The sequence below is a fragment of the Pundamilia nyererei genome, unplaced genomic scaffold (assembly GCF_000239375.1).
Source record: "Pundamilia nyererei isolate P.nyererei 1_Seehausen unplaced genomic scaffold, PunNye1.0 scaffold00104, whole genome shotgun sequence".
Classification (NCBI taxonomy): domain Eukaryota; kingdom Metazoa; phylum Chordata; class Actinopteri; order Cichliformes; family Cichlidae; genus Pundamilia; species Pundamilia nyererei.
The window spans coordinates 1679795-1694461 of NW_005187505.1; the positions used below are offsets into that span (position 1 = coordinate 1679795).

General features: G+C 39.4%; 1 protein-coding gene across 1 annotated transcript in view; it reads right to left on the bottom strand.

The window, feature by feature from the left end:
* The window catches only part of acss3 (acyl-CoA synthetase short chain family member 3), a 51081-nt gene that overhangs the window by 30848 nt on the left and 5566 nt on the right, over window positions 1-14667 (bottom strand). Inside the window, exons 4-8 of the mRNA XM_005740853.1 lie at window positions 14228-14362; window positions 12453-12593; window positions 11717-11797; window positions 11349-11444; window positions 8882-9033 (exon numbers count right to left, since the gene is read on the bottom strand). Coding sequence (XP_005740910.1) covers window positions 8882-9033; window positions 11349-11444; window positions 11717-11797; window positions 12453-12593; window positions 14228-14362 — 605 coding nt within the window. The remainder of the gene's footprint in view (window positions 1-8881; window positions 9034-11348; window positions 11445-11716; window positions 11798-12452; window positions 12594-14227; window positions 14363-14667) is intronic.

Here is a 14667-nt window from a genome sequence, read left to right on the forward strand (position 1 = left end):
AGAGGACTCTCCATTTACATGAACAAACTGGAGTCTATTAGATAGATATGATACAAACCAGACTAGATTCGATGAGCTGCATGTAAGGATATAGTGTGAAGGAGGTAAACACAAACAATGGATTAAGCAAAGGTCCTCTGAAGCGGTTTGACTGGCACAAAAAGTCAAAAGTCAGAAATGACTGGTTTTTAGAAAATTTAAATCCCTCATCTAGTGACAAAAATGAGAAAGGAGAGGAAAAGCTGCAGAAAGAGAGCGTACAACTTTCAAGGTATGTTCGTTTGTTTTTTTTGCCTTTTATTTCGTTTAGAGCAGCTTTAAATTAAGTACGAGGCTTTTGATCCACAGCCGTTTGGTCTTCAAGCAAAGACCAAATGACGAAGTATAAATAGCAAACACCAACCCTAACTCCTAGAGTAGATATCCAAAATCAGTTGTTCAAAAGCATTATCAGCTTACACTGGGTATTGGTGCAGGTCATCCTCCTCTATCTGAAAGAGTCCATTATAGCTAATGTCCTCCTCGTAACAGTTAACGCAATGCTTTTGTTAAACTCCCTGAATAAAAGCTGTAACTCTAAACTTCAGTCAAACCTCATTGTGTGAGGCAAAATTACATCCATCCCAAAAACGTATTTACCTAATTGTAAATCAGAAAATCAGAACAAGCTTAATTGGTCTCATTTAAGCGAATAGTTCGTGACACTTTTGCTGACAAAACCCATTCTTTTTCAACAGTTTTCCTTCTTTTCAGGACAGTGGAGGTGAAAGCTTGTTTATCTTCAGCATCTTCTCAAATCCCAGAGTTATTAGCCTCATGCTTTAAATGTCAAAGCCATCAACAGTGAATTCCACTTTTTCCTTCCCCTGAAACTCTGAAGCCTACCTACAGTCCTTCTGAGTTGCTCTTTTCCCCACCAAACCACATGCCCTCAATATGACCTTACAGACAGCAGCGATGAGCCCCTTAATCATGAAGTACCTAAAAAAAAAACCAACAAACTCCTTCAAATCCAACCTGCCCTTAGACCCTTCTTGTTCATCTTCAGAATTCTGCTACTTTTTTTGGATAACTGATACTCCCCGAGTTCATGCCCTGCTAGTGAACCCAAACACTACAGTTTCTATCTTCAGTCTCTCTTATTTCTCCCCTGTTATCCACTCCTCCTGATGGCTGCTCATATTTATTTTCAAAGCGTTGTTACCGGGTCGCTAAAAGCTTTTAAGAACAACCCACCAACCCTAGGCTACATTTTAGGCACAGCAGTCATTGAAGAGGTAGTGTAGTGATCACTACTCTACCTCTTCAATGACTGCTGACTTTTTGTATTTATTACCACCTGTAATAGAGCTTCTTTTTGACTAACACTTCTTTTCTCTGTATTATTGTGCGGTCTTTAACTTATAATATAAAGTGTGTCAATGTCGTTTTGATTTGGAGCTACATAAATAAAACTGAACTGAACTCTGGCATTGATGTAAACTTTTACACTGATATGTATTAAATCAGATCACGTCATGTTGTCAGGAGCACTACACTAACTTTGACTGCTTATGTGTGTGCCAAAAGAGCACTTTAAAGCAGCTATAACTGTAAGTGAAAACATTAGGGCGATACGAAAACATTAGGGCGATCACATCTATCTATGATGTGATTAACCTTGAAAGAATTACCCATCTATGGACCCTTACAGTTTTCCTCAATTTCTTTTCTCTTAGTAGCATTTGCAGCTACAACAGGAAGCTGATTTTTAGGGGGGAAAAAACTCCTAAAAAAAAACAAAAAAAAAAACAACCAGACAGTCGCTTTCCCAGCACAATGCAGCATACAGACAGAGTTAGCAGCAAGCTGGCGAACCTAGTTGAAGCATTTAGCAGCTAAAGAGCCAGATATTTCCCTCAGGAGTTAGTGGAGTCAATGGAGACAGGTTTGCCAGGTGGCCAGAAACACTTCAAAGAAATGATAATGTTGCTCCATAACACAAGGATGAGAATACTGCTACCAATGCAGCAATAAACAAAATAAATAAACAATCAAAAATGCAGATCTCAAGTTCATTGAGTCATAATATCATGCTGAGGATGAATAGCTTAAAATAGGGCTTAAACAAATAGAAAATATCAAATATGTCAAGGATCAAGCCACGGGACTTAATCATCAAACCATCTTTCAGCAGTCAGATTCTTTGTGCACAGGACTTGAGCTGCATTACATGAAATAAGTGAATAATTAGACTGTCCCTGTAGGGGCCTTATGTTCTAGCTGAAAGCAAGTCTATTCCCACCACCACATGTCTCGCTATTCAATTCAAAGGTGGTATTCAAGTTTTCTTTGAGGAGTTAACAGATTAAAGCAGACGATGTGACCTCGGAGACTGTGGTGGGAGGGTGATGATTTAGCTGTTGCCAAAGCAGCAAAGAAACCGTTTTAGACCTCAGTTTGAGTTAATCTAACCATCTGCGTTATGTTTTCAGTAAAATTGTACCAGTTGTGAAATTCTGGACAACCACTGGTGTTTAAAACAACACTGAAAAAAAAACCACATTTCCAGTTTATTTTGTATTTCTGCATTTTGCGACTATCATTTCCTCTCCCACTGAGCGATTACAAATATAAAATCTTGACACGACACCATCACACAGTTGCTGCAGATTTCTGTACATGCATGATCCAAATCTGCTGCTTCGCCGCATCCCAAATGTGCTCTATTGGAGTGAGATAAGGTCACTGCGGAGGTCGTTTGAGTACGGTGAAATCATTGTCTGGTTCAAAATACTGTTTGAGATGCGCTGAATTTTGGGATATGGTGTAAGCTGTGATCATAAAGGGATAGACATAGTCAGCATGGTTGTGGTGTTTAAACTATGCTTAATGGGTACTAAGGGCTCAGAGTGCCAAGAATATATCCCACCTGAACTGTTCATACAAGGAAGGAAGGACGGATAGATGGAAGGATGAATGGATGGAAGGATTGATAGAAGGATGGTTAGATGGATCCATGCTTTCATGATGCCAAAACTGTGTCCCTGGTGTACTCTTCCACTTCTAGCCCATTTGCTTTAAGGTTTATCTTCTCCATACCTTAGCTGTGTCGAGTTGACTACCTAACACTTCAAAGAAGCCTGGCCCTTCTCCTCTGGCCTCTTGCATCAAAGAGGCGTTTTCACCCAGAGAACTCTTGCTCACTGGATATTTTCTCTTTTCCAGACCAGTCTCGGTAAACCCTAGACATATTCGTGAGGGGAAATCCCAGTAGGTCAGTGGTTTCTAAAAACCTTTTCACCCATCTGGCACTAATAACCATGACATGTTCAAAGTCACTTATATCGCCTTTGTTTCCCATTTTGACGTCTGGTTTGAACTTCAACAGGTCGCCTTGATCATGCGTACATTCCTAAACCCAATGAATTGCTCCCATGTTAATGGCTAATTAGTTATTTGCATGAACGACAATTTGAATAGGTGTACCTACTGAAGTATCCAATCCATGTATGTTTCTATGTTAGGATAGTGATTGGCTCTTCAGTGGTAGGAGTGGGAAAGCTACCATCTTTAGTTTCACAAAACTGCCCCATAGAGTCAGGATTGAAAGTGCTCTAATTTGTCAATCCAAACTATGAAGCAGGCTTCTGAATTGATTTATAATGACACAATATTGTGTTGCCTGTTCATTTGAATAATTTATTGAAGTGATAAGACTTGCCATTTAGTTGGGGGGGGGGGGGGGGTTGCACTCAAGGAGTTGTACCTGATGAAGTAGCCACTGAATGCATGCTCTGAGTGGTAAGTTGACCCTCTTAAGGGCATCAACAGCTATTTATCTTGGCTATTTTGTAAAGATAAGGCTACAATACAGTTTGACCCTGAAGCAGACAGAATAGGAAACATTCTTTGTTGTCAAGGTTGAGTTTTAGTTTACAAAGCGCAAATATGCTCCAAGCTTATTATGTGATATGAGAAACAGTTAATCAGAGGAAAATACACCTGAAGTGTGTGTTCTGTTTTGTGAACATGTTAACGTGCAGAGCTGACACTGAACAATGCAGCAGTGTGTCCGCATCATGTTATAATTAAACTGAAAGCTGAGCATTAAGGCAGGTGACCCTGAGCTATTACACTACGTGACTGTAGTTCTGATTCGGTGTTATATAAATAAATTTGAACTGCCCTATGATAGTACTGCTTAAGTATCAATCTAAAATAATGAAAGCTGAAATTTAATTGTAGAAGCAAATAGACATTTTTTCTACTCCAGTTGTGTTTTATTTAACCCTTTCCCCTCATATTTTCTATGCTTTTGCAGTGTTTGTCGATTTGCTACTGCAAGTTTGGCCTCTTGTTATGGTCTCATCATTCAATACTGCCTATTGGATGAACAAATTCAATTACCCACCTGGGAATAGTTTTCAGATAGTTATTTCAGCTCTTAAAAAAAAAATTAAAAAAATTAAAAATATGGCTAGCAGTTAAGAGTTGGTCTAAATAACAAATAAACAAAAGAAAATGTTAGTTAAATTTAATACACAATAGTTAAAACCAATAAAGCAAAAAACTAATAATTAGCTTTAGCTCTGATGAGCAGCTGTTACTGTTGGGTAACAATGTAAAATTAACAAATTAAATTGTTAGAAATATACTGAAAGAACACCTGAAATGTCTAGTTAAAGCTCTGTATGTAAAAAAAGCCAATTAATAGCTAAAAGCACAGTTAGCAGGTGTATTTTTTTTATTTAATATTTTTGGCCAAAAGAGTAGGTAAACAAATTAAACTATTGGCTGAATTAAATAGTTAATTAAAATTATTCCTAAAAGGAAAAATAGTCAACATCAAATGTAAAATTGGCTGAATTGAACACATTGGAACATGAAGTTTTGATGAAGCATTAGATAAAAAAATGTTAGGAACCACTGATCTGTTTTAATAAAAGACAAACACACTGTAAACACTACCACCTTTAAAAAACACCAGATTTTACTATGTACTAAAAAGCACTATCCAATGGATAGTGGACTTTGTCACTTTTGGACAGTGAGGCTCTCAGCAATGACTTAGTTTTCTCCTGTTAAGATACTGGGGACAAAGAGGCAGCTCCTTTTTTCATACTACATTTATAGAGAGCGCTGCTGCCATTACAGCTTCAGACACCCTTGTAGACAGAGTTTCAATGCATTTTTCACGTCTATGGTAACAAATGATATTTCTCAAGCGCATTGACGAGGTGTGCTTGTGCATCTCAGAGTCAATTATCCACAGATGTACGAGGGGTATTTGAGGTTTCTCTGGCATGAAGCTATGCATTTGTAACAAAGTTACATGAGTTTTCTGAAAGGTTTTATTACTTCCATTAAAAAAAACATTTAAACCTAAAGTTACCACTGACATATCCTTCTGTATTTCACAGGACGGGGCTTTCATCATCTGCTATTATGATTATTGTTTGTTTTTAAGGACCTGAGTTCACGATGCAGGAGGCATAAAATCAACATTTTTTGCTGATAACCCAAAAGACGCCCAGTCCAAAATCTTTGAATTCATGAAGATATGATCAACAATAATCCAAACATTCAAAAAGTACTATGAAACAGAAACAAGAGGACTGTTGGACCAGAGATATACAGCATACTAGTACAACATAACTCTGAACAATGCAATGAAAGGACTATTTATATACACAGACACAAATTTGAACACAAGGAGGTTAAATCCCACACAACGAACAGCAGGTGAACACAAGCAAGAAATCACTGAAATTGGAAAGTAAAACTAAAATGGAACAAACCTACAAAGTGAAACAGGAAATAAAGGAGACCAATCCTAACCCCAAACACGAAGAACTGCACTATTCTCTAAAAAGACAAACTAAACAGAAATCAGGTCACAAGAGACTAACAAGAAGATATTAACAGAAATCCAAATTCAAATATAAGAACTGAAAAGTTGAGCAGGATCCCAAAAAACAAACAAGAAAAAAAAAGAAAAAAAGAAAAAAAAATTTGCTATAAATTTAAAATAAAATAAAAAATGAGCCATAATAATCTTTCATAATCTTAATCTTTATTCTACTAGAATAAAGACAAGACAAGAATCCTAGTTTCCAAGTTATATGGCTTTCTGTCCATTTTAACAAATAAATCATTAAGTTGACCTTGAACACTTTGGTCGATGCAAGCCAAATTTTAACAGATTGTTAACATGACCTCACTCTACACCCCCGTAAAGTTTAATCATTAAAAACAAAACTTTTCGAGCCATCTTATTTACTGACACAGTGATGACATACAGGCACACAACTGCTACCAGAAATATGACGTCCTTGCTGGAAGTAATGATGAAAATAAATAAAGCAGAATAAAAGCACAACCTTACATTGAAAATACACTAGAATAAAAATTCAAAGAACAGACTGAAGCATAATACAAAAGGACATGAGGAACCCAAAAGAACAAACAAAAAAACACAAGCTACATGAAGCCAAATATAAATACTAAGCTAACAGAAATAAATGATTAGATTTCAACCACAACAACACGGCTCAAAAAAAAATACATCACAAAGCCCGTCCCAGGCATCGAGACAGGCATTTTGATGGGACAACATACACAGACTATTATGATATATGCATGTAAGCCTAGAAAAATCAATCTGGGAACTCATGGATTATAGTTTAATGATTTCAGAGACAGCAGCCAATATTTCAGGGCTTCTAGTAGAGCCAAGACAACCAGATAATGAATAACAGATAGCTGATTAAAGACTGCCTGAACACTGTTTACAACTGCTGACAAATTTCAAGAAGCTGCGATTTCCTCAAATGTTTTGTGATCATTACCCAGATTACAAAAGATCATCTTGGTATCAAAAATCTTCCCTACAGATTCTGACTGTTTATATGCAGGATTGTGTTTATAATGACTGACGATAAGTGAAAAAATAGCTTTCCTTCTTTTTGTGTAGCAAATTAAGCACTCAAGACAGATTTGAACCGACACGTAAACTGTGATTAACAGCCTTCTACACTTAAAGCATTTTGAATTCACTGTATTAGCATCAAAAAGCCAGATTTGATTGGAATGAAAGCTCTTTTTTGGAACAATGACTGCACCACAAAGAAACCCTGTTTTAATGCTGCTTTTATAATGCAGCATGTGTATGATGGCAAATTGTCTTGCTCAAAACCAACGGGAATTGCAGCAATCTTTTACAAATGCGCTTCTGCCAAGGGGAAAAAATGCATTAAGAACAAGGAAGTGTACACGGGAACAGTTGCCTAAATGACTGATTGTGGCAGGGTCACAGCTGAGAGGAGAGATTTCAACAATATGTGAAGCAAAAAAAATAAAAAATACAGCAGAAAAATCATCTCTGACTGCAGAAAGAGCTTTTAAAAAAAGGTGCTATGCATTCAGCACAGGGAACAACAGGAGATCGTCGATTCAGCACACAATGCCAGAGTTACTGAATGATTCACTAGGGCCATAGGTCATTCCCACTTAGAATTGCTTTATGATTGTGTGCTAAGTGGCGTTTTCAGACTGCGGAACACACTGACACAAACCCCCCCGTACATTTTTACGCTCTGTGCCAAAGAATTAACAAAATCTCATGAAGCATTTAATCCAAGTTAAACTAATACCATGAAAAATGTTTGTTTTTAACTCGGAGCTACAGACGACCTTCACCTGATCACGCAGAGTGATTTAACACAGGTGGGCTGCAGTCAGTGAGATGCTGTTGCTTGTTATCTATCAAGATTAACACTCGAGCGGGTCGAGTTGAGGGTACAGACTGTGAGCAACAGAGGTGGGAGAGGGCTGTGCATCAGCAGATGGCCAGAGACTAACGAGAGACTGCGCGGACAACCGTCAGCCATGAGATGCTTTAACAAGTCACTCCTGGCGTTTCAAAGTCCTCTGCCACTGACAGCTGATGGATATAGCTGCTGTTCTCTCACCCAGCAGGTTCGTCAGAGTCCCAAGATAATATGCAATTATCTCTCAGTTTCAGTCCATGTAGCCATCATAATAAGGGCAAAGATCATAGTCTTACAGGCTGAGGCTACGCTAAAAGAAAGAATCCCCAAAAACCTTTGCATGGGGTTCTTAGGCTTAAGGTTTTGGATCAACATTAGGGTTGAAAATGAAAAATAACTACAATCACAATCAAGTTGAAACCTCCAAGGCTGAAAAGTTATTGAGCTCTTCACATTCAACTTAACTCTTCCTTTAGTGCATTTATTAACCTTTTTAGGCCATTTCGTTTTGTGAAATTACCTTCATTGGATTAAATGAGGTTTTTCTCATTTGCTTGCTGTAACATGGTTATTTCACAGCGTTTCACATCCTGTGAAATTACACCAACTGAGAAATGTTGCAAACTGCAGGTCCTCAAACAGCTATTATAGGTCATGAGACAAAAGGCAAGTACAGCCCGGACAGGTCGCCGGTCTGTTACAGGACTAGATATGTACTGACAGTCTTTCCCTCTCACATTCTCGCCTCTCCCCAATTTAGTCCTGCCAGTCAACCTAACCATGTCTCTCGATTGTGCCAGAGTACCTGGATATGATCGCTATGTCTCAAAAACAAACAAACAACAACCAAAAAAAACTTTACATTTTCAAAATGAGTCCATAAAAACCTACTACCATCTTCGGCATACAGTCTTTTGTATCAGACGGTGTATAACATGTCAGAAATAACTGCAGTCACGCAGTAACATCGCTACGCTGCTTTGCTTTGTTTTGCAAATACACATGAGAGAAACAATAAATTCTCACATAAGAAGGAAGAAAGGAATTTTATCTCAATTCCATATTCATCCATTGGTTGCTTTAGCACCAATCCCCACTGATTCAAAAACATTTATTTTGTTGCTCTGTACCTGGTCAGTGGATATTTTTTTCCAATTGTAGCTTGGGGGTCCTGCTGGCGGATAGCACGCATAGCAGTGGGCGCTGTGAACATTGAAGAGACTCCATGTTCAGACAAGACACGGAAGAAGGCCCCAGAGTCTGGAGTCCCTACAGGTTTTCCCTGGAATCACACAGTGCAGCAACAACTTGTTACTTTACAGCTTAATTAAGGCGTGTGTATCATCGGAATTTGAATAATGATAAGTAAACACCAGAGATTACACAGATTATTGTTATTGCCTAAAACCATTCCAGGAATATTTGTGCAAACTCCAAAACATGAATATTTATACAACAGCTGTTTAAAATAACAAGGCACACAGGAAGATTGACTATCCAGGCACATGGGCATGAAAACACAGTTGCACTACAGAAGTACTGTCTGTCTAGAATAAAAGATAAAGACACAAGAAGCCTGCAGGCAAAGGTCTCCAGCAGCAATTTCCACTCTTTTTTATTTTCTCCCTGGTATTCAACTAAGTGAGCTCAACAGTGAGAAGACAACTGCGGAAGAATAAGAATGGATAAAAGGAGCAGTGAGTCCTGGCTGTCATTTTCACTCCAAATAAAGGGCTTGAAGATAGATGGGCTGCTAGAAACAAGAACCATGTGGAGCAACCACCGTGACCGAAGTCAAACACTGATTTAAGGAACGGCCAATTAATTCATCGTCCAATAGCGCTGCTGCATCAAACTGGTGAGGGAATATCAGAGTGCAAATGTAATTGGTGGCCCTATACATAAGAACTACACTGAAAGACGCACGTCCTTCTTGATCCTTTGCTGAAGTATAAAAAGAAACAACTTCAGATTTCAAGCCAAAGAAAAGTGCAGAATCTCAGGAATTGATTTTAGGGACAATCTGGGCCTGGAAAAAAGCGCAGTCATCAATGCACTCTATGTAAACAGAACTCCATGTGATGCTTGCTTGTGACATTCACATGATGCATGCATGGAGTCCAAAGAAGCCCATAATGAAGCACTAATACAACAGATCCTCTGTTTTAGGAGCTAAGCAAGAACACATGAAATAAGATAAAAAGAAATGCACAAATCATATGATATTACACTGATCATAAAGCCAACACTAATTACAAATTGCTATACGTTAATAAAAACCCTCTGTGTGAGCCATTTCGTCAAGGTTATAATTATATTATTAAAGTTCCCATTTTTCCATGACCAGTCCATCCCACTGCAACCTTATCTCCCATTTTCTCTATAATGAAAAGATGTTTTGCAAAAATTTAAGACCAAGAAGACAAGGATGGCTTATCTGCTTTGCAGTTTCTTGCGATCTAGTGGTGTTATTGAGCTTGGTTTTGGTAATGTAGCTCAATTACAGCAAAAATATTAACCACAATCAATATGGTTAGCACATTTTGTTGTTATTGAACTTGAAAACCTCTCCATTTACAGGAGATTTCCTTGAACCAAAAGAATACATGAAAAAAAATAAAGGTAGTGGACAGTGGGTCACACAGGAGTTGGGCCCGAACTAAGGAGTGTGTTTCTGACCGCATAGCGTGTCGTGCAAAGGCAACTGTTAGTTCATGCTGGCCTGTCTAAACTGCAGAAAACCTGTGGGTGCAGAAGAGGCTGAAGATGGAGAGCCAAAGCCAGAGCTTTTTGTCATATTGCGCCAAAAGCAGACCGGGTGAGATCTGGAGACAAATAAAGTCACAGACAACCATTAATGATTCTTAGACAGAAACTATGCGACGTGCATTTCCTCCAGAAAGATCTTGTTGGCTCAAGGCTCTTGTTTAGTTCTCTTGTCTCAAACCGAAATAAACTGACTGCGTTTGAGGTTTTAGGAAAGTGCAAACACAGCCTGCTATAAAGTACAGGAGTGTGCATGGGAAAAAATAAAAAAATAAATGCAAAAGAGTAAATCCTTTTATCCCCAATATCTTGTTTTTCTATAAATGCCGGAAGGAAAAATTCTAAGATGTGATAACTTGCCCAGCCCTTTCATTGGCTGCTTCAATTAATGATGGCATAAACACGAGCATTGACAACCTGCTCTCCCACAACTTCAACACAGGAAATTTAAAGACTCAAGTCCAACAAATGCATCCTGCAAACTAAAAACTCTTTAATACCCGGGTTGGAAGGTGTAGACTATGTGCTGGTGTTCAACTGACTGGTACCAATAACCAAACAATAAAAGGAGCAAAAGTCTGGCACAGTCAGAGCTGCAGCTTCTCTGCAGCAGCTACTTCACCACATCTTGAACTTCTTCAGTTTCACTCCACATAAACTGGAGTCTTTAACCAACAGTGGCTGGCTTCAGTTTGTCGAGCCAACAAAGGTGTAACTTATTTAGCTCTGAACATTGTTCATTTAAGGTTTTATTGCACATATTCTGGCGCTTCCTGTTGTAATCTAACACCGCAGTAGTTAGTTTGAGATATTAAACTCAGAGGTACGTACCTCATAGAGAACAGTGCCGTTACCGTGTAGCAAAGGACCATAGCAGATATAAGAATGGCCAACCACCCAGCCTAGGTCTGAAGCTGCCCACCAAACCTGCCAAAAAGGGATCAATGTACCGAGTTGTCACAACAAAAATGCATGAAAAATTAAGTAAAAACTCATTTTACTTAAAGGCATAATAAATGTAAACAGAACAGCCAGTTGTATAGTGAAAATGAAATACCGCAAGTTGAGTGTAGGATTATTGTGTATTGTATGTTTAAATGGTAGTCAGAGGTCCTTTCAAGCAGAGAGCAGTCTGTCTCTGTATGCTCTTTGTTCTTAAGTATGGCACCACCTCAGAAGCGGATGCTTTATTGTCTTACTTCTCCGGGACTGAGTCCATAAATATTTGACATGGTCCATTTCAGCATCACAGCATAGCCTGCAGTGTCTCGCACAACACCCTGGGAGGGGGGAGATAAGAAAAACATTAAGACCGGTGGCAGGTACTGCACTAAGCAAATTTTAAACCAGCCACTTGGCGCTGCCTTACCAAAGGGGACGGCATCTTGTTTCCAGATGACTGCGTCTCAAACCGGCACCCACCTTTTATTAGTTAATAGCGCTGTCTAAACATTCCTGAGCAAAATAGTGTGTCCTAACATCCTCAGCTATTGAGTGTGCCTTCTCAAAGTTATGGTCTCCCTACAGCAATAACTGAGAAATTCATGGGAAATTGCACAGGAAAAAAAAAAAAAACTGGCAAGAACCGCACTATTAAGCCCAGGAACTAGCCAGCAGGAGGATATTTTATATCATCTGTTGGTCAAAGACAAAATGATGCTATTTGAAAAGAGCCAGGGCTTTTTTTCCCCTCCATTTGAAATTGCCTGCAGGTAATTCCTCCTGCAAGAGGTTCAGCTCGCACTCTGGAAAACTTCTGTCTTATTTATGTCATGTTGGGGGTGTTTAGATTGTGCCTGGACTGTTTTGCAGGCTCAAAGATCAGATGAGTCACACAGCTGCTGCATACAGAATGAGCAGCGTCTAGTCAAACACAGCTAAAAGTAAACCCTGTAACTCATCTGCATGTGAGTGTATGGTTATAGCTGCCAGTACCTTTGGCGTCCCAGTGGTCCCAGATGTATAGAGTACATACAACGGATGGTTGGAGGGCAAAGAGGCACAGTCATGTGGCCTAGCAGAGGCCATCTCTTCATCCCAGTCCAGGCTCAACTCGCGACTCATCGATACCCTTTCCTGAAATATAAAGAAAAATAGAGATGATATACAGTCTTCACCAGATCTAACGTACCTGGCAGCACACCCAGGTATAAATCGCATGGATCTGAATGCACTCTGAAAAAGGGGAACTGTGTTAAAAATGGCTGTAATCCCTCAACGTTTAACCCAACTCTTGAATTCAAGCTGATTAACTGCACTTCAAATCATGTCACGACTGTTCGACTTAAAATCCACAGTAGCATTCTAAAGAGGCGAAAACACAAAAACTGTGCCGTCATCCAAGCATTTATGGATCTAACTGCATGCTGCATGCAGCCAAACATATTTTGCCATTTATTTTGATTCTTTCACATCTGCGAAGATAACGCGATTCATTTGCTCGGCGACAGCCTCCTCCTGCTCACTGTGGAAGTTCAGCCGCTGCTAATGACTCGTTTTACGATCGCCGCAGGATGAGACAGTCACTCGCGAAGCAGCCGATCATATCTCCCAGTTATTTATTTGTCACAAAGTGTCACATAGATGAGCTCTCGGAGTGTGAACTATGAGGATCAATTCAACTGACTCCGATGGTTTTGACCATCTTGCTTTACTTGCTTGCCTATGAAGTGAGTCAGTCTCACATGCGGAGTAAATATATATTCCTTTATTTATATTACGTTCCATCTCCCATCTGTCATCGCAATCTGGCAAGCAGCAATCATTTCAGGTCATAGATTATTGCCCCTTACATCTGCTGCCGCTGACATTTCTTCTCATTTCAAACACAGACGTCTCTTTGATACTGCCATTAACATTTAATCACTTTTGGAGGGATAAAGAAATCCTCAAATCTTTTTATTCCCCTCCCCTCCCTTGGCTTCCATAAAAGAGTGTCAAGATGAAGACATCATCAATATCACTCAGACTCTTGAGGCAAAGGCACATCTCCCACAGACATTTTAGCTCTCCTAAGCGCATTACTTTTTACTCACTTCACTGAAAGCACAGACAGAGCACCATCTTGGCTGATTTAACAACGCTTACCGAACAGCTACCTCCAGCTTACCGAATGCAATAATTTGCAAAGCAGCTGCAACCATCTAAAGTAGTGGTTCACAGATTTTTATGGCACTGAGCTGCCCGTGAATTTCTTGTATACACATTCCCTGTGTCCGACATGTATATAATCTCCCAAAAATCCAAACGGGCGCTCTTAATTCACCGGATCCTTTCCTGACAGATAAGACCAGACAGGCGCAACAAGATAAAATAAACTGTGCAATGTTCATTTTATTTCACCACAGGGCTAGAGAGCAGTAGCTCAAACAGAGGCACGGATGGTAGCAATTCATTTCGAGTAAAGAAACGACAATACTCCGCAATCTCCGTTAGAGGAAATGTTAAGTTCACCAAACATAACATTCAGCAGTGTTTAAGTGAAGCAGAACCAAACATCTGCTCGCCGTCACCGAGCAGCAGCTGAAAATGGCTCCAGGCTGAAGCCAGCACGGAAATACCTTTGAGTTCGAACCTGGCAACAGCCGAGAAGTGCAGGCTCCACAAAAATCCCTGCCTCCGACCGACACCTTCGATGATTTCAATGAGTCATTAAGTGTGCTGCTGCTTACTGTGGAAAAGGAAAATAACATTTTTGCTATGGTTTTTACCATGTTCGGCCTGTTGTAGATGAGGACTTTCGTGGGCCTGTGAGAGCTCATCTCCAGGGCCTTCTTCACCAGAGGGATGTACTCCACTCTTCTGCCTGGCTCGATGCCAAATGAGGCTGTAACCAACAGCTTGGGCTGAAAAAACAGATCATTTGGGAATTTAGGTTCAAGTGTAACAAGCTTATAGCTCACTCAGGTATGAATCAGTCATTTTTCTGCCTTTCTACCAAACGAGCCATTACAGGTTTAACCTCCTAGTACCTGGCGTCCACATATGTGGACATCACATTTTGGGTTATTTAGACCAAAATACTCAATTTTGCTCTACAAGGGCCTGATATCCACTTACGAGGACATTATGCTGCTACTGTTTAAAAATTTTAACGAATATCCTCATATGTGGCTCTTATTTTTCATAAAAATGAAAATAAGGTAAAAAA